This window comes from Diospyros lotus, chromosome 5 (assembly GCF_014633365.1).
Source record: "Diospyros lotus cultivar Yz01 chromosome 5, ASM1463336v1, whole genome shotgun sequence".
NCBI lineage: Eukaryota > Viridiplantae > Streptophyta > Magnoliopsida > Ericales > Ebenaceae > Diospyros > Diospyros lotus.
The window spans coordinates 6,032,142-6,057,022 of record NC_068342.1 but is presented as its reverse complement, the minus strand read 5'-3'; the positions used below and the strand labels follow the sequence as shown (position 1 = coordinate 6,057,022).

Here is a 24,881-nt window from a genome sequence, read left to right as displayed (position 1 = left end):
AATTAACCACATGCGAGCACCAACCAGCAACCAGGGACATTAAGTAGTTAGATTATGTTCATCAATAAGGAGAAACCAAGACAAAAATTGAAAATTAAACTTACCAAAAAACTGCCCAGAATAGCCACAGCTTCTAGAAGTTCATTTTCCTTCAAAATCTCAGTATAATTTCGTATGAAATCCATATGCAAAGCCACCTTAGGTGTCCTTAGGATAGGCAAAAAGAGATTATTGCTTCAAATTGAGAAAAATAGAAAAGATCAGCCAAAAAATACCCACCCATTGCCGCTCATTGCTAGTGTTATTCATTGTCCACTGCCGACTAACAGCTTCTTCTTTTCTGATTTTTCTAGATTCTGATGACCTGACTCCCTTCTTTAGTAGTTTCCTTATTCCCGATAGACTTGGACTATAGATGAAAACTGAGATTAAAACTCACCTGGACTTCTAAACTACAAGCGACAGCTGTAATACTTTTTTCTTAGCTTTCCAGCTACAACTCCTATCACCAGCGAGCTAGTCTTGGCGCCCCCCCCTAACAAGCACCTCCGACGGTTGCTTTCGCTGTTTTCATTCTTTTCTTATTTCCTTCTTTTTCCTCCTTTATTTCCCAATTACTTCTCTCAGTTGGAGCGTCTTTATTTCCACACACACGTATATATACTTTACTTTTATCTCACATAACCCTTTCCATGTTCTCTTTATTTCATTTAAATACCTTTGTATTACATTTGGCCCCCAAAGTTTCCAACGCTTTCATAAATGGCCAAATAATCTTTCCAGGCATTTATTACTTTTTCCACTTTGGGGCTAAGTTGTTAACTTTTTTTTTTCCCAAGTCCAATTTTCAAGGTCCATTTGTTATATCCATTTTAAGAATCTCCATAATCTAAGCCCTTTAACTAAAATGTTTTCTTGTTTTGGACAAGGACGAATCTTTTAATATTTTATTCTACCCAACTTTATTTCATGATTAATCCTTAACCAAAAATAAACCTTTAATCAAGTTCAGTTTGTTTTTCCAAGGCCCTATTTACATTTTTAGTTTTTTGGTCAACATTTTATTCAGTAAGATACTGTCACAATTCTATGATCAAATTTTATCATTGAGCTCAACTCAAATTCTTTATTTTCATTCCATGTTTACATGTATTTTTCAAGTTTTGAAATCATTTATATCATTAATTCATTACTTTCCTAACTTTTTGAGTTATTATTCTTTGAATTGACTCATTTTAACCCTTAATAACATTTCTTAATCTTTAAATTCCCTTAAACTTCAATATGAAGTAAAAATATATAGTATAAAGTATTACACTAAATACAAAATAACATTTATTTCTAAAATACATCAAATAACCGTTTGCATTATGAAAACTATTGGCTATTATTTCATTATTATATAATGTAAAGTAGCATTTTTATTAAATTACATTAATCATCCTTAAAATTTGACTTATTATAAAAAATACTTTCACATTTTAAAATAACAAAATTTACTCTTTATCACTAAAAACCAAAATAAATGATCATTTTAGTTCTAGGTGCTCTTCTTTCTCTCTATCTGCTCACTCTTATTCCTCTCACTCTACAGTGTATATATATTTAGATATGTATAAATTTTATTTGACGAAGAGATATATATTTCTCAAGATATATTAAAATATATTATAATTATTACTGTATTTTTAATTAAGAAACATAACTCCAATCTACAACTATGTTATACGGAAACACCTCATAGGAATCGTTTCTTCATTTCAGAAATATTTTTGAAACGTTTTCTATTTTTGTTTCGATCCTATTTATATTTATTTTTTAAAATAAATATTCGTTTCCACATAGATCTACAATGCCCGTGCCATGGAATCATGGATTAAGGGTTACCTTTGCAACTCCAAGCAAAACCCGTCCCCATCCGCCTTTTCCCATGGACGGCGGTTCTCGCGCAAGAGGAGAAAGCAGAGGAACGTTTCCTCTGCCATCCAGGTTTCCCATGCCATTGTTGGTTGGAGGTCATCTCGCTGTGAGTTGCAGACACTGTTGAAAAAGAAGTTGCCTTTGTAAATTTATCGCATCGCTCACTCAGTTGAAAGAGATTATTTCTTGCTCTACTTTGTACAAAGCCCCTTCAAGTGAACAAATCAGACATGAACATCGGAGGACGAGAAGCCGAAGAAGTGAACAAATAAAGCACGTCAACATAGAGATCGAATGCCGCCTCAGCCGCAACCCATCAAGCCCAACAAGCTCTACTTATTCTATGGCCACCGGAAGCCCTCCCAGAACCGCCCCACCGTCCGCGGCGGCCTCTTCTCCAACCGCCAAACACTAAACCCTAACCGCCCATCACACCAACCCATCGACGCCAATTTCGACCTCAAAAAATGGGACCCGGACTCCCCCGAAAGCCTATCCGCACCTCCCTCCAAAACCCCATCAGAGAGGTTCTTCTCCATATCCCAGAACCTCTCTCCCATAGCTCGCTTCATTGTCGATTCCTTCCGGAAGCACAAGAATTGGGGTCCCCCCATTGTTGCAGACCTCAACAAGCTGCGTCGCGTGACGCCGAAGCTCGTGGCTGAGGTCCTCAAGGTCCAGGCAGATCCCAGGGTCTCCGCCAAGTTCTTCCACTGGGCAGGTAAGCAAAAGGGTTACAGACATGACTTCGCTTGTTATAATGCTTTTGCTTACTGTTTGAACCGAACAAATCAGTTCCGGGCGGCCGATCAGGTCCCTGAGTTGATGCACATGCAGGGAAAGCCGCCCAGTGAGAAGCAATTTGAAATTTTGATTAGAATGCACTCTGACGCGAACAGGGGTCTCAGGGTGTACTATGTGTATGAAAAAATGAAGAAATTTGGGATGACGCCGAGGGTGTTTTTGTATAATAGGATAATGGACGCACTTGTGAGAACGGGGCATTTGGATTTGGCAATGTCCGTTTATAATGATTTCAAGGAAGAGGGTTTGGTGGAGGAGAGTGTTACCTACATGACTCTGGTTAAGGGTCTTTGTGGCGCAGGACGGATTAATGAAGTGTTGGAGCTCTTGAGTCGAATGAGGGGGAATTTGTGTAAACCGGATGTTTTTGCATACACAGCAATGGTTCGTATCTTGGTTGCGAATGGGAATTTAGATGGTTGTTTGAGGGTCTGGGAGGAAATGAGAAGGGATCAGGTTAAGCCGGATGTTATGGCTTATGTAACTCTAATTACAGGGTTATGCAAAGGCAATTGGGTTGAGAAAGGATATGAACTGTTTAGGGAGATGAAAGAGAAAGGCTATTTGATTGACCGGTCTATATATGCATCATTGATTGAAGCATTTGTAGCCAATGGGAAGGTTGGTACAGCTTTTGATTTGTTAAAGGATTTGATGGACTCCGGATATAGGGCTGATTTGTCGATATACAATTTTCTCATTGAAGGTTTGTGTAAGCTGAACCAGGTTGATAAGGCTCATAAACTTTTCCATGTCACACTCCAAGAGGGTCTTGAACCAGACTTTATGACTGTGAATCCCTTGCTACTATCATATGCAGAGTTGAAAAGAATGGATGACTTATGCAACTTGCTTCTGCAAATGCAGGGTCTCGGTTTTGACGTCATTGATAATCTTTCCAGATTCTTTTCGTTCATGATGAAAAAGGATGCCAGAATAATGATGAGTTTAGAACTGTTTGAATACTTGAGGGCAAAAGATTATTGCAGTGTTTCAATTTATAATATTCTTATACAGGCACTCCTCAAAATTGGAGAGCTGAATAAAGCTTTATCACTCTTTCATGAATTGAAAAATTCAAATTTCAAACCTGATTCATCAACTTACAGCAATGCAGCTATATGTTTTGCTGAAGCTGGAGATATCCAAGAAGCATGTACATGCTATAATAAAATAAAAGAAATGTCTTCGGTTCCTTCTATTCCTTGTTATCATTCTCTTGTTAAAGGGCTCTGCCAAGTTGGAGAGATTGATGCTGCTATGCTGCTTATTCGTGACTGCTTAGCATATGTTACAACAGGGCCCATGGAGTTTAAGTATGTCCTAACCATTATTCATGTTTGTAAATCAAATGATGCTGAGAAGGTGATTGAAGTTCTAAATGAGATGATGCAGCTCGGTTATCCCCCTGATAATATCATATATTCTGCTATTATCTCTGGCATGTGCAAGCATGGAACAATTGAGGAGGCAAGGAAAGTGTTCTCAAATATGAGAGAACGCAAGCTTCTAACTGAAGCTGATTTGGTTGTTTATGATGAGAAACTAATTGATCACATGGAGAAGAAAACCGCAGACTTGGTTCTGTCAAGTTTGAAGTTTTTTGGGCTGGAGAAGAAGTTGAGAGCAAAAGGTTGTTCACTTTTGCCAACTTGAGAATGTGAAGTCAGGTACCTACTTGTTGGCTTTTGTATACTACCTACTGTTTTGAAGAGTAAATTATTTATGATTATGCATAATTGATTCAGTATCTTGTTTGAACAGTATCAATCGCCTCACTAGATTAGTCTGATAAATGCTAGTTCCATTACTTTCAAACAAAGAAAATTAAACAATAAACATGGTCAGGTTAAAATCAGATTAATTGAGTTGATCCCCCAGGCATGCATTCTTTTTTTGAACTGTTGCAGTCCTAGAACTGATATATGCTTTTATCAATGCATGATTGATGCAAACCAATTCTTCATTGCAAATCTTTAATGCTTCTAATGAATTATGTTTCATATTAATAAAGAAGAATAAAACTAAAAAAGGCCACCAATGATTAGAATGTTCTATATTTTATAGTTGTTCTGCTGTATTGTGCTAATACCATGAGCATGACAGTATTATTTTTTTTACTTTTCTTGGCATTTCTTTTTTCTCTGGATAATTTTAGGGTTTTCAATTCATGATTTGGGTTTGGCTGGTTTGCTATGCTTGCTTGGGCGATTCTAAGGTTAGTTATGTGTTAGGAAAATGCTACTACCCTGACAAATTACAAACTCTATTTTGTACTTTGAAAGATTGTACATTTTATTTGGAAACAGTGAATTCAGCAAATTTATGGTGACCATGACGTTCTTTTTGTGCTTAATTTATTACTTAAATTTTCTCACAGGAGGACAAATAATTACATAGAACATGGTGAAATCTATGGGGAGTTGATTGTCCTGACAAAATATAAAAGGATAAGGCATCATGTTTAGAATTTTTTTATTGCATAGTTAATTTTGGAGACATAATATGCAAGATTATGCCTATCTGATTGGACGTCTTGATGTTAAGAAGACAATAGTTTCTGAAGGATCTTGGATTAGTAATACATAGAACCTGCTTATGGACATGCAAAGCTTTAAAGGATGTCTGATTCTAGTTTTCGAAGGAACTTACATTCTAATAGTAATATACCAACGAATGCACTGAATGCACTAAGTCTCTGTACAAAATATCCAGAGAATAGTTGTATTAGTGAACGAGGGATCTCCCAACCAATCAGGAAAGATCATGCCCCCATTGAGGAGGTATCTCTCTTTTAATTTGGCATCCAGTGCACCCCTAGGCCCTAGCCCTTGCGACATTTAGCAAGTTTGACATGTGCAGCATCCCTTTAAGATGAGGAACCCCTTTCATATCATCAGAAATGCTCAGCACACCGTGCTTGCCAATATGAAATTGCTTAAATGTTGGAGAGCTGACAGTCGAGCAATTTGCTTTGGCATCTTCCTTAACTTAGTTAGCATAGATGTACTAAACTTCCAATCCATTCTGGTAAAGGTAAGTGCACTAGTATTCATAAAGGTGACAACATATTCGACATCTCTGTGGGCTTAGCTAATGACAATAAAGTCCTTAGACTTTTTAGCTCATTGAATGCTTTCAACTCATTAGCATCCCTGATTGGGGTAGGATTATGTCACAGCCCAAGGGCTGTTATGTAATTAGAATGAGATGGCAGGATATTAAGGGGTTGGCATAACTATAATCAGCAACTTGGCACATGGCCGCCCACTTGGCACATGGCCACTTGGAGCTTCTAGAAAGGTAGTTAGAGAAGTCTCTAGTGTAACCAACTCCTATAAATAAGAAGCTGATAATGAGGATGGGGATATGTGAAGATTAATACACAAGTCCTTTCCCTCCTAATTCAATCTCCAATCTCTCTCTCTATTCTCTTTCTTCCCCTATCTTCCTAATTCCCTTTTCCCACCAAGTTTTCTTCCAAAGACTCGGAAGAACTCCTAGTCAGATCCAGAAGTCTGACATTTGGTATTAGAGCACAGCGACTTGTCAGGTGGAGAATGGCTGAAGGAATGCGAGCAAAGCAGAATGAATTGCGACTAGAAGCCCTAGAGGTTGAGTTGCCCCAGAACCAAACACAAGTAGAAGACCGCCTGGAGATTCTGGAATTACGCACCAAGAATACTCAGGAGGAGATAAGCAGGAGTCGGGCGGAACACTCGGCCAATTTGGAGAGAGTTGCAGGCGGAATTAGATCGGAGTTTGTGGGATACGCGACCAACTTCGATCGGGCCGTCAGTGGACTCAGGGAGGAATTCGCGGGAATGAGCCAACAGTTAAGCCAGCAAGTGAGTGCTGCTTCGAGCATCTTTGCTACACAACCCCAGGCCAGTCTGTCAACCGACTTTCCGTTGCGGGCCACATCAGCGCCCATCCTATCCACGCCAAGGGCAAGGCATGGGCCTAACGATCCAGGGGAGGCCAGGGGGGAAGCAAAGGATGACCTCACGATCCGAGGAGGATATAATCACTCCAATCTCCAGGGACCGCAAATGGACATTCCTCTGTTCGAGCGAGACCGACCTAGGTGGTGGGTAAGACGTTGTAAGAGGGTCTTCTATCAGTATAGAGTGGCGGAGAGAAATAAGGTGAATATGGCGGCAGCTTACTTGGATGACGTAGTAGATGCTTGGTTCCAAAATTGGAGTAGGAATAGAGAAGAATTGAGTTGGCCACGGTTTGTGACTGACATCTGTAATCGGTTTGGAGAGAAGACCAGAACCAACGTGATAGAAGAGTTCAATAAGCTCAAACAGAAGGGATCGGTAGAGGACTACTTAGTGAAATTTGAGGAGTTGAGATCATTGTTGTCTATAGCACATCCCACCTTAGATGAGGTTTGTTTTGTAGCTAGCTTCATCAGTGGATTGGATGAGCAAATTCGGCCCACAGTCAAGATGCTCTATCCCGTATCCGTGGCGCAAGCCGCTGAACAAGCTTACCTGCATGAGATGGCATTGGACGCCTTCGTCAAGAGACACCAATTGTGGCCTAAAGGAGGTAAGGATGAGAACTTGACAATTCCGATGAATAAGGGAAACCACTCCACATGGCAAAAGAATGGGGTGACAAGCAAACCCCAGATCACGCCTAATCAAACTAAGGACCTCACCCTCGATCAGAAGCGGCAACTGAGGCTTTGTTTCCGTTGTGGCGAGAAGTTTGGTCCCGGACACCAGTGCAAACAAATGCTACTGACCATGGAAGGCCACCAGGAGTACGAGAAGGAAAATGAAGAAGGGGAAAAACCAAAAGAAGGGATAGAAGAAGACGAAGGGGGCGAAATATCCATGCATGCATTACAAGGACATGCATCGGGCAGAGTATTGAAGGTGAGGGGAACAACGGCCAAAAGGAATTTGGTGGTGCTCATTGATAGTGGAAGCACCCATAGTTTCCTGGATGAGGAAATCGCCTCCGTCCTCTAGTGTGAAATGCAGGAGACCACTCCTTTATTGGTAATGATCGCAAATGGAAGTAAGATGGTCAGCCATTACAAGTGTAGTGAATTTAAATGGAAAATAGGAGGTCACGATTTTGCAGTGGACCTAAGGATCCTCAGGTTAGGTGGATGCCACATCGTGCTGGGCGTGGATTGGATGAGGACGGTAAGTCCCCTCGTGTTTGACTTTAACACACTAGAAGTCACATTTGAGAAAGAAGGCCAAAAAATTACTCTGAAGGGTTGCACGGAGATAGGGGACTACAAGCTAGTAACAGGCAAGAGACTGCAGAAACTATTGGATAAAAGGGGACCATCAGTAGGGCAATTACACTCCTTATATGCCCTGGAGAGCGACTACCGAAGAAGGGGTACTGCCCTTATCAAGCTGAGAAAGGAGGACCAGCACACGGTCCCTTCACCCAAGCTCGGCCACACTCAGGTACACTCTCTGGACCCTATTCACTTATTGTTGATGGAGTTTGAGGATTTGTTTACCATTCCTACTGGCCTACCCCCACATCAATTTCTTGATCATTCCATTCACCTCAAACCAAATGTTGAGCCTGTTAACCTAAGAGTCTACAGATATTCACCCATCCAAAAGGCCGAAATCGAAAAACTGATCAAAGACATGATGGATAAATCCCTAATTCAACCCAGCCAAAGTCCCTTTGCCTCTCCTGTTCTCTTAGTTAAAAAAAAAAGATGGAACATGGAGATTTTGTATGGATTATAGGCAGCTAAACACCCTAATCATCAAAAACAAATTTCCTATTCCAATCATTGAGGACCTCCTAGACAAACTAACGGGTGCAGCCATTTTTTCAAAACTGGACCTTACCTCTGGATACCATCAGATTAGAATGAACCCAAGTGACTGTCACATAACCACTTTCAGAACCCACCAAAGACACTATGAGTTATTGGTAATGCCTTTCGATCTTACTAATGCCCCCGCCACCTTCCAAGCTCTCATGAACCACATTTTTGCTCCCTATCTTAGGAAATTCGTGCTGGTCTTCTTTGACGATATATTAATATACAGACATGACCTCAACCAGCATATAACCCACATTCGAAAGGTATTTGAAATCCTCAAAACCATCAACTATTTGTGAAGCAATCTAAGTGCACTTTTGCCAAGCCACGAGTGGAGTATTTAGGTCATATAATCACCGGTCAGGGCGTAAGTACCGACCCTCAAAAGGTGGCAGCTATGAAGAATTGGCCTAAACCAAAAACATTGAAAGAGTTGAGGGGATTCCTTAGCCTTACTGGTTACTACTAATGGTTCATCAGAAGCTATGGAATACTGAGTAAGCCATTGACAACTCTACTTAAGAAGGATAACTTCCATTGGAGCAGTGAGGCAGATGAGGTTTTTGCCGACTTAAAAGAGGCTATGACCCAAGCTCCCGTGTTGGCCCTTCTTGATTTTTCGAAAGAATTTGTGCTAGAAATCGACGCTTGTGATGTGGGAATCGAAGCTGTACTTAGTCAAGAGGGCAGGCGAGTATCCTATTTGAGCCAACCCCTCGACACTTAGGCCTTAGCATATACGATAAAGAATTGTTGGCTCTGTTGATGGCAGTGGATAAGTAGAGGTATTATCTAGAAGGCATGAGGTTTACTATAAAAACAGATCACGAAAGTTTGAAGTTCTTGTCTCAACAAAGGGCACACAACCAGTTACAGCGCAAGGGGATCACTAAGTTGATGGGATATGACTATCTCATACCGAAAGGGTAAAGAGAACCTAGTGGCAGACGCACTCTCAAGGAATGAGGTACTAGCTGGTTGCCACGCCATTTCAGCATTGGTACTAGATTGGGTGCAAGAGATCACTAACAGTTATGCGCACACGCCATGGATTCAGGAGAAAATAACATGGCTGATAGTACAATCCCAAGGAGAGGTAGGATATTCCTTCCAAGAAGGCTTGTTGAAATACCTAGGCAGGGTAGTTATTGGGGAAGATGATCACCTAAGGAACAGGATCTTGCAAGCTTTACATGAATCATCCATAGGGGGGCACTCGGGGCTAAATGTCACCTATCGCCGGGTGAGGCAACTATTCTATTGGCCAGGCCTAAAAAAGGATACCACCAACTATGTCCTGCAATGTACCATCTTCCAACAATGCAAACATGAGCAGGTTCCCTACCGTGGTCTCCTACAGCCACTAGAGATTCCCTCCCAAGCTTGGGAGCTGATCTCTATAGATTTCATTGAAGCTCTACCGAAGTTGGAAGGATTTGACACTATTCTGGTGATAGTGGACCGCTTAACCAAGTACATCCATTTCCTTCTCCTTGCCCACCCTTTTACAGCTCCGGAAGTGGCTAGGAAATTAATGGATGGCGTCTTTAAGATACATGGGGCACTGAAGGCTATAGTTTCGGATCGTGATAAAATTTTTACAAGCCAATTCTGGAAGACCCTGTGTCAAGGACTAGGTATCGGGCTGCAAATGTCATCTGCCTACCATCCAGAAACCGATGGTCAGATAGAGCGCGTTAACCAGTGCTTGGAGACATACCTCCGATGCCTTTGTTTTACAAATCCCAGAACCTGGAGTCGTTGGTTGCCCTTAGCTCAATGGTGGTACAACACCAACTTCCATACCGCTCATAAACGAACACCATTTGAGGCTTTATTTGGCTATGCTCCCCCGATAATTCCGGCTGTGTTACATTACACTCCCGTCGAAATCTCGGCTGACCACTATCTACATGCACGGCAAGATGCACTTCAGATAATAAAGAGAGAACTCGGTCTGGCCCAATAGAAAATGAAGCAAAGGGCCGACAGCCATCGCACGGACCACACATTTGAGGTGGGTGATGACGTCTACCTAAAAGTGAAACGATTCCAACAACACTTATTTCACAAGGGACCTATCTCTAAAATTAGCCCCAAATACTATGGGCCTTTCAAGATTCTGGCCAAGATTGGAAATGTAGCATACAAGCTGCAACTTCCTCCTGGGGTGGGTCTACACCCAATCTTTCATGTGTCTTTCCTCAAGCCAGTTAGAGGGATCACGACGGATACTAGCTCGAAAATCCCTGACTTACACGAGGATACGGAACTGGACATCGAGCCCCAGGCCGTGCTCGATAGGCATATCATCTACAAGGATTCTCTACCCATCACTCAAGTCCTAGTCCAATGGATGCACCTACATCTGGATAACACCATTTGGGAATATCTCCCAGAACTCCTCCAGCGCTATCCCAGGGTGTCTAGCCTTCTCTAATTTCTTGAGGACAAGAAATATTTCAAGGGGTGGGGAGTGTCACAGCTCAAGGGCTATTACGTAATTAGAATGAGATGACATGATATTAAGGGGTTAGCGTAACTATAATTAGCAGCTTGGCACATGGCCGCCTACTTGGCACATGGCCACTTGGAGCTTCTAGAAAGGTAGTTAGAGAAGTCTCTAGTGTAACCAACTCCTATAAATAAGAAGCTGATCATGAGGATGGGTATATGTGAAAATTAATACATAAGTCCTTTCCTTCCTAATTCAATCTCCAATCTCTCTCTTATTCTCTTTCTTCCCCTATCTTCCTAATTCCTTTTTCCCGCCAAGTTTTCTTTCAAAGACTCGGAAGAACTCCTAGTCAGATCCAGAGGTCTGATAGATTATACCACTTATAATCATTGAACGAAAGGTGATGCACCTTTTTGGGAATATCATGGAGCTTCGTCATTCTTTCCTCTATGTAGAAAGTATATTGTCCAGATATGACTTATGCTAGATCATGGATAAGGTCATGCATCATAAACAAGTTGGTCGGAAAGAAATTGGACAGTTTCAAAAAAAGACCTAATTCCTTGAAGTCCTCCGCTTGGTAGCTCGGAAACGGAAACGCTGAAATGATATTTTTTTAAAAAGGTAAAAAATGGTTAAAAAGGTAGGAAATAAAAATGCGGGGTAAACTGTAAATTTAAAAAATATAAGAAATTTTTTATAAATATAATTTTTAATGCAATATGCCATATTATTGATATGTACAATTTTGCAAGAACCAGTGTAAATGCAATATGCCCCACTGATTCAAACTTAATAAAATTTGAAACTGATATGCAATATGCCATATTATTGAAAAAATTTGATTAGTTTAAAATTAATTTAGTTTTGATATAAATAGATTAAAAACAAAATACCAAACAGAAACCAAACAAAGAACATAGAGGGGCGAGGCTTCAGGGTTCGATCGGCGGCGAGGCCTCGTGGTTCAACAACGAGATGCGTGGTCTTCAGCAAGGAATGGCGAGGCTGACTAGAATCGGAAGTGATGGATCAGCGGTCAGTGGCAAGGGAGCACCCATAGCAGCAACTTGAACGTGCGGGAAAAGAGAGGGAACTTTTTTTTTTTTTGGGGGGGGGGATTTTCAGCCGGCCTTCGAGATGTGTGCGATGTGGGGGTCCGGCTGGCTTTCGGCCTTCGGGATCCATGGCCCATGTTGCTAGAAATGCGTTTCTGGCGGAAATGAGTTTCTATTTAATTTTAGTAAATTGCAAAATGGCCCCTGTACGTTTCGCAATTTACAAAAATGGCCCAAAAATCATTTTGGGCGGTTCTCACTGTCTCTGAAACGAGAAATGGTCTGGAAACGTTGAAATGGCATCCCAAATGCATTTCTGTGCAACTTAGGTCCTCCGTGTCAACTTTTCCAAATGTCTTATTAGCTCTTGCACAAAAGAGGGAGTGGAAAAGAAAAGGGAAAAAGCACAAAAAAGGGAGTGAAAAAGAAAAGAAAAGAAAGATGGATAAAAACAGAACTTTGATATTGTCAAGATTAGCACGAGTCCAAAAAATTTTATTCGAACCATATGTATGAAATAAAAGGTATATAGTGGATAACAACTAATAACTATCGAATATATACACACACATTGAAACAAGTTGCGATGAACACCTTATAAAAGAATTTAACACAATGATGTCTAGCATAATTAATCTTTCCTTTTCTGCGAACCCAATAGGAATTAAACCAAGCAAAATATAAAGCAATATGGATAAAAAATTCATGAACGAATCAATCACAAAATACCAAATTTATGTAGAAAACCTCCTAAACGATAGGAATAAAAACCATGATATTCAAATCCACCAAAATCTTTCACTATCAACAAATAATGGGAATACACAAGGTTATTCTCTAATATAAAAAAACTAGAAACACATAACAATATCTCAACACACGCATGTATCTTCTAGAGCAACCACCCTTTGCAACCAAACGATTTCTAAAAAAAAGGGGAAAAATCTTTCCAAATAGAAGCTCGGCAAACTATCACAGAAAATTGTAGACAAGTCAAGTTGATCTCCACCATTCAGATTGTAGAGCGGTATGTCTTGAATATCCTGATTGAATTTCAGCCAAATCAAACCCTAGATCAACCTCTTGATCAAAACCGGCAACACTTCTTTAACCCAAAAAATTAATCTCTCTCTCTCTCTCTCTCTCTGTGTGTGCGCAGCCCAAAAAAATGTTCTTTGGTCTTAAGTCCTCTAAAACCAACAGCTTGGAAAAGGAAGGACAAAAATGTTCTTGGGTCTTTCACATGGACTTTACCAAACAAAAATTGGGACGTCTCCACAAAGATGAAACCCATCCCAACAAACAGGCCCAAAAGTTCGATTGTTGGAAAAGGGTGTTAACATGCAAGAAGCCAACCCATCACACCAGGAAACCAAGATGGATCATAACTTTCGATGATCACACCCCATTTCAAACTCAAAATGCCTGTAATTAAAAAATAGTAAAAATATTAAAGAAATTCTTTGTCACTGCTGCTTTAGTTATCAGTCAATTTGTTTTGGGGGGTATGCGTATTTTGCGGATGTGAGAAATAATCTTGTGCCATTCCTCCTTTACATCCTTTTGGCACGGACAGCCTGGGATTAGCTGCTTATTGATGGACGTGGGAAGGCCCTCTTTGGGCACGTTCGTGAGTTCAGGGCAATACAGATTTTCAGTGCTTCAAGACCACCTACCAGTTGAAGGCCCCTACTGTCCCGTGATTTCAGACGTTGTAGCCTATAGAATTGAAGAAATTTAAGATTGAGGGCAGCAGCCTGTCATCTGCAAAGCTCTCCAGCTCGCTTGCATCATCAGTGAAGTAATAAAATTGTCAAGGCATGAAAGTGCTTGAATACCCCACTCTCTCCAACGAGCCACAAACTTGCATTCCCCAATCTCAAGTTGTTCTGCCTTTGAGGGAAGACCCCCTTCTGGACATGGCTCAATTTCTGAGCAACCCCAAATAGCCAACATCTCCAGGGAAGGATGGAGGTCTCACATTCTTTCCAGTTAGCTTAGGACAATCTCATATCTTTTACTTTTTAAGCTTTGAGAATTTATTAAACTCACCTAATCTCACCGACCATTCTTCCCACTCAAGCATTTCTCGAAAAGCTAGGCTCTCCAAAGACTGAAATATTGGTTTGCCCAGAGAATTATCTCCATAGAATTTAGGTCCCACCTGTCCTATTTCCCTCATACCAAAAAAGAATGATGTTTCAAATAGGGCAACTGATGAAGAGATTGTAAGCTAAAACAATGCTGGCAACGGTAAAACTCTTACGGAAATCATATTAGTGAATCGGGTATCTGCCAGCCAGTCAGGAAAGGGTCTCAGATCAATATTTTGTGAGATTCCTCAAGTTCGTGTTAGGTTTCAAATTTATAAGTACTTCTCTTTCATTCCTTGAGTCCTTGTGTTCTTCTTTCCATCTATAGATTAACCTTGTAATTAAGGAGCTTTCTCTCCTTTAACTTGGCATTCCATGCATCCTTGGCTGTTGTTACATTTTACAAGTTTGAAATGCAAGGAAGGTCTTTTAGGTTAGCAATTTTTAGACCATCCTCATTCTCGCCCAATATGAACTCATTTAAATGCTGAAGACTTGATAATTGAGTAATTTGCATTGGCATCTTTCTTATCTTATTTGTCCGACTAATATTGAGATGACACGAAGAAGCTCAGATAAGGTAGATGTATCAATCGCGTCTTCTATCATTAGGGAAACAAACCTTCTCAGAAACAATATCCTGCATATTGTATAGGTTACAAGTTGATTCAGGTAAGCATCCGATAGCCACAGCGTCAGAGATGTCTAGAGAAGACGCAAACAAATTAATTTCCCAATATTGTTTGGTAGTGTGGTGAGGCAACGATGTTTGTAAATTGCATAAGTCATTAATAATTGCAGGTAGTTTGATTTTCAAGTCAAAGAAGCTCAGATAAGTTAGATGTATCAAACTACCTATCCAATCAGGTATAGACAAGCATCATGGTACCCGTAAAGGTGATAACATAATTGGCACTTCCGTAATGATAAAGAAGTCCTCAGAAAGACTATTGAGCTCATTTAATGCCTTTAATTCCTAGATTGAATTCCTTTTTTGGGACTATCATGGAGCTTCAACGTTTTTCCTTCCGCACAGAAAGCATACTGTCCAGATCATACATTTTAAACCTATTGAATGTTTTGTGATTGGATCGTTGAAAGAGAGACCCAGACCCACCTTTTCCATTACTAGCTCTAGGCTGCTGCACAAAACTTGAATGTTTTATAATTTAGCCTCTGCAACTCCTTGAGCAGTGTCGGTCCACGGAGGAGGTTAACGACGGCGGGAGAAGCCTGCCAAATGATCAAGCAACACTTAGAAACATAGCAGAGAGAAGAAAGAGACCTGAAACAGAGACGCGATCAACTAATGGGTGCATATGCTGATGCTCAATGGGCGGCTGTGGTGAGTGAGGCTGCAGCCTACTCCTACTCTTAAATAGTAAGATCGGAACACAAGAAAATCATCAGTCTTAAGTAATTATTTTCGTTTTTAAGTAGAGCACTGATTTGTCTAACATAGAGAACAAAAAAGAAATTTAAAAGAAAAAAGAAAGACTCAGTTGTCCAAATTCTGCCTCTAGTGAAATGTAACTTTCTTTATATATGCACTGGAATGGACTTGATGGTTCCTAATTGTAAGTCTACGTCAATACATACGGTGATAATCTTATTGTAGACGTACGATATCTTTTAAACATTTACTAAATAACTATAGTTATGCAAATGGGTAAATTAGCAGACTCATTGTCATCTCTATTCCTGTGTGGTCTCTTATTATAGTCACGTTATATTAGGATTTAAAGTCTCTTATTATGTTCATCTTATGTTAATATTTACAGGATAAAAGGATTTTGAACACAATCATAAAAGTTTTAAGTGGATATTGTTAGGATTCTTAGATAATATTTTAGGTGTACATAACTTTATGAATGTCCAACAAAATTATGAATACTTCTAATCTCATAAATTATGTAACATCAATCTAATCTCAATTGTATCTTAAACTGTAATTTTATTTCTTTAAATAGCATTTGTTAAAATAAATAGGATAAGTTTGTATCAACATAAGTTTGGAATATATATAAAATAATTAATATAAGATTGAAAAGTATTTCAAAATTTTTATTAGATTATTTGCTAAATTTTTTTAAAATGTAACAAGAGACATGAGTTATTTTTTTTTATTGGTAAGGTTTCAAATAAATTTATTTAGAGAGAAATGAGATAAATTTATTTAAATAATTCTAAATTAGAAGTTGCGTGACTTCTTTTCAATCATTATCCGATTTCTAAAACAATACTTTACTATACTCTACTTCTACTTGCCCTTACGTCTCACCTTGTGTTGTGAGATGAGATGCAACGCAAAACAAAGTATTATGAGTAACAGTGTTGGAATAACGTTCTATTATGTCCCCTTTGCTTGGCCTGCGTGACAAAATTAGACCATTGTATTAACAAAATTTTCAACAAAGCTAATGCTAATGTTTCACGAATAAACTTTATGTTAAAATCTTTTCAACCCTTAACGTAAATGGCTCTTTTATTTGGGATAAATTAGCCAGTATGAATGGATCGATTATATTATCTTTATATAAACATTTTTTTGTAAGTAACTTCAACTGAGACAAAAAGAAATTATATCATACACTTGTATAAATTTCTTTACTTGACGTTGTCAATATTAATTTGTGCCATATAATTTTATCAAGGTTTATTTGAATTGAATGGGTGAAAGTAGAAACCCAAGATTAGAAGAATGTAGATGGAAAAGGATGAATTAACTTAGACAACTTGAAATATTAAAATTAACATTGGAGGGTGGTAAAAGCAAAACAAAGATCTTGAAATTTTTGGCTCTCAGATTCGAATCCTACTATTGTCTTTTATATTAAAGGTAATGATAATAATTCATAATTGACCATATAATGAATTGCCTTACGTTCTCACTCACATCTATAAATCTCTGCCACAAATAATTAAGATGTGAAAGGGTGAAGGATTAAAGTGAAGATAAAACCAATTTGAATCTTAAATAACTATTCAGTATTCAGCTGCAGCAAACATAATTACTTTGAGAGGGCACACATAGAACAACGCATTCCCAGGCATTTGTGCTGTATAGAACATTCTTGATGTTGTACACAATATATACCTTCCAGTATCATCATCGATGCCATTAAGTATCATAGAATTTTTGTGCTTTATAGTCCAATTGAATGCGCCTAATTCTAGACCGGAGCTGAGTGCTTTTAGGATCAACGTGCCATTGTAGCAGCTCTCCCTCTCCCTTCAGTATATTTTAATTAGAGGCTGAATCATCTGCATGTATACAAATAGAATCCTTCACAAGATCAGCTGCAATGAGAAGCACCCTTCATTACATCTCTCATACGCAGATATTTTCCCATAACAGATTGAGATCAACAAGTGATCGATAACAAGAGATATATGGAGATCTCTAAAGAAGCAATTCCAGCCTGCATCAACTCTTCAATTTAAAAAATTACAGAAAACCTTCATGACATGTGCAACTCCTGTAAACTTATATCGGATTTATGAGAAATTATTTTCCATAGTTACAACACAATAAGGATGGAATATGCATGGGAAAACAGATTATATGGTCAAACATTACATGCATGGGAATGCACTGGGGATTTCTATGATTACTAGAATTTCCTTCAAGTTGCTGAGTGCATCCAGGCTAGAAAATAATAGTTTATAAATAACTACAAATAAACAAATTAATGAAGAAAAGTGGGTCTTCTATCTGAGATGTGAAGTATCCTGACCTGTAGAGGGCATCCAACTACTGAGATCCGATCCATCTTTGCCCAAAATTCTCCCTTTCAATACCACTGATGGAATGGAAGCATTATATATATATATATCAATGCCATATTTACCATATTCTCCCTTTCAACACAGAGCCAAACACACCATCAGGGGTTACCATTGATTACGAACATCTACAGCCTAAAAAGAATTAGTAAATAGTGATGCAATTAAAACATGATTGTGCCCCTTATTAATAATTATTCATTTTAATTTAAAGGTGCATGGATACAATGATGAGATTTTATGTTGAAGAAGACACATAAAAAAAATACAATAACCCCTTCCCATTTTTCTATCGGTGCAGCCATACCATCTTCCCCATTTACCCCTTCTGTGCTCTCCCCTCTATTCTAGTCTTACTCCCCTACTACCTCCTCAATTTCGGTCCCCTTCCAAGAGCCTTGGTGATAGTCTTCTCCCAGCTCTTCAATAAAGGCTATTGGAATTGGCAAGTTTCACTGTTCCTTGTCCATAAATTTAGTGGGTGAATCAAATGTTTTTTATGGGCATTTTATTCTATAAGGTAATATTCAATTTTTTAAATACTATCTTAATTTTTTGGTCAAAAGACTTGCATCAATCTACATAATATTGGTCATAAAAAGTATAACAACTTATATATTCATTTATAATTTCATTATGAGCTCTTAAATCTTTTAAGAATAACTCCTTTTCATGAATTTTGATCAATGTTATTTGAACTGATTCTTTCATGACCATTGGTTGATTGGTTAGTGAATGAAAGAGATATTTTACTTAGGAATAAAAGAAATCCTCTCCCAATGTTTCAGCCATATTTGTACTAAGTTTGGGATGAAAATTTGATATGATTTATTATTATTGTTATTATTATATTATTATATTATTATTATTTAATCTACAATTTAATCAAACACTTGATTTGGTGTATGAAGTATGTTTCAATTATTAAAATACGTTTTATGTTTTATTTTATTTAGTAAAAATACAATACCCAAAAGAATTGAACCAAGTTACCATTATACCCATGCTTATTTTTATTGCATTAAAAGTAATTCTATAAATAAAAGTTTGATTAGGTGCATGCGCTACTTTCTTTTATGAACATAAATTCACATTTACAACTTTATCTATACCCTACCATCCTTACATGTCACTTTTAAAATGGATCTTTGCACACTTTTTGTTATTTTGTGAAGCATAATGTTAAGTTACATTATTTTTAAATAATGTATATTTAGTATATTTTATTTTAAGTTTAAAAATAGAAAACTAACTATGCATTCTTCGGTAATGGGGCCGTTATGATGATCACTAAAGTGAAAAAAATGGAGAAATATAGAACAGCTTGAGGACCCACTAAACGGCATAAAGTTACATGCTTTTACATAAATATTGCGCAGCTGTAACTGTGCAATGTGGTTGTGACTTAGACAAGTCTACTTCCATGTGACGATGGCATTTGATTTATAGTGATGTGTTGCATCACACATGCCCCCAGACCCAGAACGTTTGTTCGCATACATGCCCATGTTGCATCACAAATGCTATTTCGTATACTCAATTTCATTAATGCATGGAGACATGCAAAGGAGAGGGGACTAATGTATTGTTGGATCCTCCTAAAACGAGGTGCCCCCATGTGCTCTCCATTCATTAAGTGGCAATTGGCAATTGGTAATTAGAGGAACACAGATCTGCCCTTTGTTTAATTTGCTTCAGAAAGTCTCCCAACGTCCATATATATATATATATATATATACTCGTAGTAACTAGTCAAACTATATATCTTGCAATCCCACTCTATTCCACGTCCATGCTATATGGATCTCAACCAATCATTGTTCAAGCAAATAATATAATTAATGTATTGTATATTTTATTAATATTAGTGGCGTGACTTGTGCTATGTACAAGCAAGCAAAAAGAACAAAAATGATAATTTATTTGAAGGTTACATGAAGATACATAGGACACCCATCTCTATATATATGCCAGCATTGATGGAAGAGCTTACCCTTGTCGTCCGCCAAAGCTTGCATTCCATATCCACATCCAGCCAAGTTTCATGTGGGATTCATCAACCTTTTCTCTCAGATCAATCGTTCTCTCCGACATTATACGATTCGTGATATATATATATATATATATAGATTCTAGGCTCAACATCTCTGACGAGAGAGCAAAATATTATTAAGCCAGCCATGGGCTTCGGAATCGGAATGCATCAATATAACCAGAATTCGTGGGCTTGTCTGATCGTCGTGGTTTCTGCGTCGCTAATTCTTTCTGCAAGCTTCTGCTCGGCGATTGCAGGCAATGCATATACTTCGGGCAACAAGAACACGAGTAGTACGATGAAGACGGAGAACTGGAAATCGAGTGGAAGAGATTATGACAACTGTAATATGTACGAAGGGAGTTGGGTTTATGATGAGGCTTATCCTCTATACGACTCATCGGGATGTCCTTTCATTCGCAAGGAATTCGATTGCCTCAAGTACGGCCGCCCTGATCGTACCTATCTTCGATACAGATGGCAGCCCATGCACTGCGACCTCCCCAGGTTCCCCCCCCCCCCCCCCCCTCTCTCTCTCTAAATAATTAATTAATTATTTGGTTTATTAATTGGGGTGACTGTTAATTACATATAATATATATATATGCATTAATTGTAGGTTTGATGGAGGAGATTTCCTGAGAAGAATGAAGGGAAAGAAGATAATGTTTATTGGGGACTCGGTGAGTCTGAATCAATGGCAATCGCTCGTGTGCCTTCTTCATGCTGCTGTTCCTAGTACATCAAGCATCATTCGTTATACCAATGGCTCCATTTCTACATTTATATTTCAGGTAAGTAGTCTTCTTCTTCTCTTTCTTTCTGCGTGCTTAAAGTGGTCTTCACTTGAGAAAATGGACAATAGAACTGGGGTTGATTAGCATGGCATTGGCAGCCCTTGTCTCCATCTACCTAAAGGACAAGCAACATAATTTATATTTCAAAATCAAAACTTGTTTACACTATCTTTGAAAAAAATCTTGAAAATATTAACTAAACCAACATTTGTTGTCCCATATCACACCCACCCTCAGAATCAAATTTAATTTTGAAACGGAAGATTTAAATACGATATTAAGTTTTGTATATATAATTTAATTTTGAAACCACCAATTAATTGGAGAAAGCTAGTTTTATGCAAATAAAAGTACAGGCTTATATTGCTGGATTACTGTTTACCTAAATAATTGGCATAATGATAATGGACACAAATCATAGGTCTCTTGCAGAAATAGAAATGAAAAATGAGAATTTCATCCAATCAAAAACATACATACTGTTCTTTGCAGGATTATGATGTTTCGGTGATGCTATATCATTCTCTGTACTTAGTAGACATTGAAACGGATCGAATCGGTCGAGTTCTCAAACTGGGTTCTCTTAAAAACGGCGACGTATGGAAGGACATGGACATTTTGATCTTTAATACTTGGCTTTGGTGGTATCGTAGAGGAATTATGCAACCGTACGTATCTATATCATCAATATTTAATTATCCCTCCCTGCTTTTGAATAAGAAATTAGTGAACACTTGGAAGGTAATTAATAATTACGAAAGGGTTGTTGTTGTATTATTGATTGCAGATGGGACTACATTCAGGATGGTAATAAAGTGGTTAAGGACATGGATCGAATGATTGCTTTTAGGAAAGCCTTAATGACATGGGCAAAGTGGATTAATTCAGAGATAAATCCTCAAAAGACCAAAGTCTTCTTTCAAGGAATATCTCCTTCCCATTACGAGTAAGTTCTTTTATTATTTAAAACTTCAACAAAATCGTGATAATGGTGATTATCATATATATAGTCTTTTTTTTGCAGTTATAATTATTAGTCTTTCCATTACACTTGACACACTGATATTTTATGAGCAAAATGTCTCCATAAATAGAAGAGAAAAAATTATGGAACATAGAAATCCACTTCAAAAACAATCTTAATTAAGTCCAAGTAAATAATGGGGTACATATAATCCATTTTTTTTTTTTTTCTTTTGCACTTGGTCACAGAACCCAATTCCAATCAACCAATAAAACACTTGGAAAATTTGATAAATCTGATTGAAAGAAGAGGATATATATTGCTCTGACACCAAAATCTGAATTTAGAGGGCTTCGATGACATATAACACAACATCAATTTCGGGCTTTTTTCTTCACGTAGGAAGGTGACCCTAAGAAACCCAACAAACAATGCTATTGATCAATTAATTGGATATGAACAGGAACGAAAATTTTGAACTATATATAGTACTGTTGATCAATTTCTAGAAAGCTGTTTCCCAAACCGATTCAGATGCATTGTTCTTGACTTTTATCTTGCTTTAAAAATTGAAAAGAAATTTTAGAATCAAAACGAAACGGGCAGTGTTCATATTAATTTTCTGATTTGTGATGGGATTTCAGTGGCACAGAGTGGGGTGAAGCCGGAGTGAGCAACTGTGGAAAGGAGATAGAACCCGTAAAGGGTTCATCTTATCCAAGCGGCTTGCCAGCTGCAGCGGTGGTACTGAAACAAGTGTTGAGCCTGGTTTCAAAGCCTGTACACTTGCTTGATATAACGATTCTTTCGCAGCTAAGGAAAGATGCGCACCCCAGTATTTACCATGGCTTCAAGGGAATGGACTGCACGCATTGGTGCATTGCTGGGCTTCCAGACACCTGGAATCAACTGCTCTTCGCAGCTCTCGTGCATGGAAGCGATTACCAAAACCACTCAAGGCACTAGGCACTGGACACTGGACACTGGGCGCTGTCAGAGTCAAGTATTCTTTGTTTTCTTATTCACATATGCGTACCATTTGTAAAACTGCATTGACAGTTTTAATCCCAATAATTTACTCAAGGATGCCAGTGGTCATAACTTCCCTAAATTATAGTTTAATTACTTTCGTGCTGATGTACACGAGAAAAATGTAGCAGTGGTAGACGGTGATTATATACAAGTAGAATTTTATTTAATGGTAATATTATTGTACCATTTTGTTAATATAGACTATCATTTTCTATATCAATAATGAGGATAAGCTTTTCTTTTTTGTCCTCCCAATTAATTAGGAGGTGGTTCAAAGAAGGTAAATTCTCTTTTTACCCTTGATTGCTTTTTAATAATTAGAAGGCAAAAAGAAGATAAAAGAGGAATTTCACTTGTCCCACCACATCCTCAGCCAATTTGAGAAGACAAAATAACATTTGTCTCGAACATTATTGTGTCTACTTATTAACCACAAGAGAGTCATGTGGTTGTATTTGTAAAATATTATGGCCTAGAACAAGTTATATACAGTAGCTTCTCATACACAAAAGCATTGCAACCACTATGGTGAAAACAATCGTAACTTAAAACTATGCTTCAACTTGAAAACGAAGCAACCTATTCCAATTATGTGCAGTCTAAGAATACCAGTATCCAAGCAAGAAGCAATGATTCCTTCCCAAGGCATCAACCAGGCCAAGCCTTCTTAAGCTCATGCCACTATATAGCACCATTTTCAGTTGCCAATGGTTACCAAAAAACTCAATGGCCTCTTCTTCCCTGAATTACTCCCTCCTAGCCGTTCACTTAGTCCTCTTCTCAACCTTAATCAAACACAGCTTTGGAACTTTCTACGAGGAGATGGCTGAAGGCATAGCCTTGAAGAGCATGGACAGCACAATCCATCTCCATTTCTACTTTCATGACATAGTCAGTGGCAAGCACCCGACGGCAGTAAAAATTGCCCAACCACAGGACACTCCGCCCTCCGGCTTTGGCACCGCTTTCATGATGGATGATCCACTGACAGAAGGGCCAGAACCCACCTCGAAGCTCGTTGGAAAAGCGCAAGGAATATATGCAATTGCATCACAGAGCCTCGTAGAACTGCTCATGGTTGTAAATTACGAGTTCGTGGAAGGTAAATACAACGGAAGTAGCATCAGCATTCTTGGGAGGAATCCGGTGTTTGATGATACCAGAGAAATGCCCATCGTTGGGGGCAGTGGGCTGTTCCGGCTGGCTCGCGGGTATGCCTTGGCACATACCGTTTGGTTTGATCCTAACACAGGAGATGCCACTGTAGAGTATAATGTTTATGTCATGCTCTCTTCTTGATCATTATTCCCGGCCAATGCACTCTATCAACCCTTCTTTAACTGATGTTAACTGTACCGTATAGTAAATTCCATAACTGAAGAAGATGAGAAATCGAACCTGTTAATGAAATGGTCCCTTCTGTAAAGTCAACACAGGTTTGAAGCATGTCTGCGAATGCAAGAAGAGATCGCGTAATCAAACCTGTTAAAGCTTAGCGCTGTAAACAGACATAAGCAAAGTAGTTTTTGTCAATCAAAAAAGCAAAGTAGAATAGATGAGAATCTATTCATCTGACTTAGAGTTATGGATGGGACTAGATTAATTTTCCGGAGTGGACAGAGTACTGCAGCCAAACAAAGCGATCAAAGAGGTTATTATGAAACATATACTGAGTTCATAAAATTGTTAGAAATGAAGGCTGTCACAAACAAGCATCCAATCTGAAGAGTTAAAACAGATGTCATACATATTGAACACCGACTCCCTCTCTCTTTCTCCAAAATCTTCTCTTTCTTATATAATTTTCTCTTTCTCAACATCTTCTTCTTCTTCTCCAGAAACTGCTTCCCAGCAAGTTTCTTCTCCAGAAGCTTCTCTCCTTATATTTCCCTCCAGAAACTTCTCAAAAGCTGCCCACTTCTTTCTCCAGAACATTCTTTCCAGAAATCGCCCCCATCTTTCTGCAATCTCCAACCACCGACCTTGAATAAGTATAAATGTAGGACTTGGGCTCTGAATTTGTGTGTGAGGAAGAAAAAAAGAAAAATACATGTCAAGGTGTGCGTGGTGTATGTGTTTGGGTGTGAGTGGACAAGTGAGAGATAGTAAG

General features: G+C 38.5%; 4 protein-coding genes across 5 annotated transcripts; all 4 read left to right on the top strand.

Moving 5' to 3' along the window:
- The first annotated feature begins 1,875 nt into the window (after positions 1–1,875).
- On the top strand, positions 1,876–15,836 carry LOC127802745 (pentatricopeptide repeat-containing protein At4g20740). 2 transcript variants are annotated; one of them, XM_052338749.1, is made up of 2 exons: positions 1,876–4,394; positions 15,352–15,836. In XM_052338749.1, exon 1 carries the CDS (start codon positions 2,215–2,217, stop codon positions 4,378–4,380), a length of 2,166 nt encoding a protein of 721 aa, XP_052194709.1. In that variant the 5' UTR covers positions 1,876–2,214; the 3' UTR covers positions 4,381–4,394; positions 15,352–15,836. The 2 variants fall into 2 exon arrangements, with proteins under 2 accessions (XP_052194709.1, XP_052194710.1); XM_052338750.1 differs by lacking the exon at positions 15,352–15,836 and adding an exon at positions 4,883–5,055.
- On the top strand, positions 7,719–10,517 carry LOC127801529 (uncharacterized). Its single transcript, XM_052336751.1, has 2 exons — positions 7,719–8,168; positions 9,885–10,517. The coding sequence occupies exons 1-2, from the start codon at positions 7,719–7,721 to the stop codon at positions 10,515–10,517; spliced, it is 1,083 nt and encodes a 360-aa protein (XP_052192711.1).
- Positions 15,837–19,536: 3,700 nt separating the features above from the next.
- Positions 19,537–22,909, top strand: LOC127802550 (protein trichome birefringence-like 41). The gene is made up of 5 exons (XM_052338402.1): positions 19,537–20,485; positions 20,598–20,772; positions 21,268–21,443; positions 21,563–21,721; positions 22,384–22,909. The coding sequence occupies exons 1-5, from the start codon at positions 20,124–20,126 to the stop codon at positions 22,703–22,705; spliced, it is 1,194 nt and encodes a 397-aa protein (XP_052194362.1). The 5' UTR covers positions 19,537–20,123; the 3' UTR covers positions 22,706–22,909.
- A 532-nt stretch (positions 22,910–23,441) lies between these two features.
- On the top strand, positions 23,442–24,325 carry LOC127802323 (dirigent protein 22-like). The gene has a single exon (XM_052338066.1). The coding sequence runs from the start codon at positions 23,447–23,449 to the stop codon at positions 24,068–24,070; it is 624 nt and encodes a 207-aa protein (XP_052194026.1). The 5' UTR covers positions 23,442–23,446; the 3' UTR covers positions 24,071–24,325.
- The last annotated feature ends 556 nt before the right edge of the window (positions 24,326–24,881 follow it).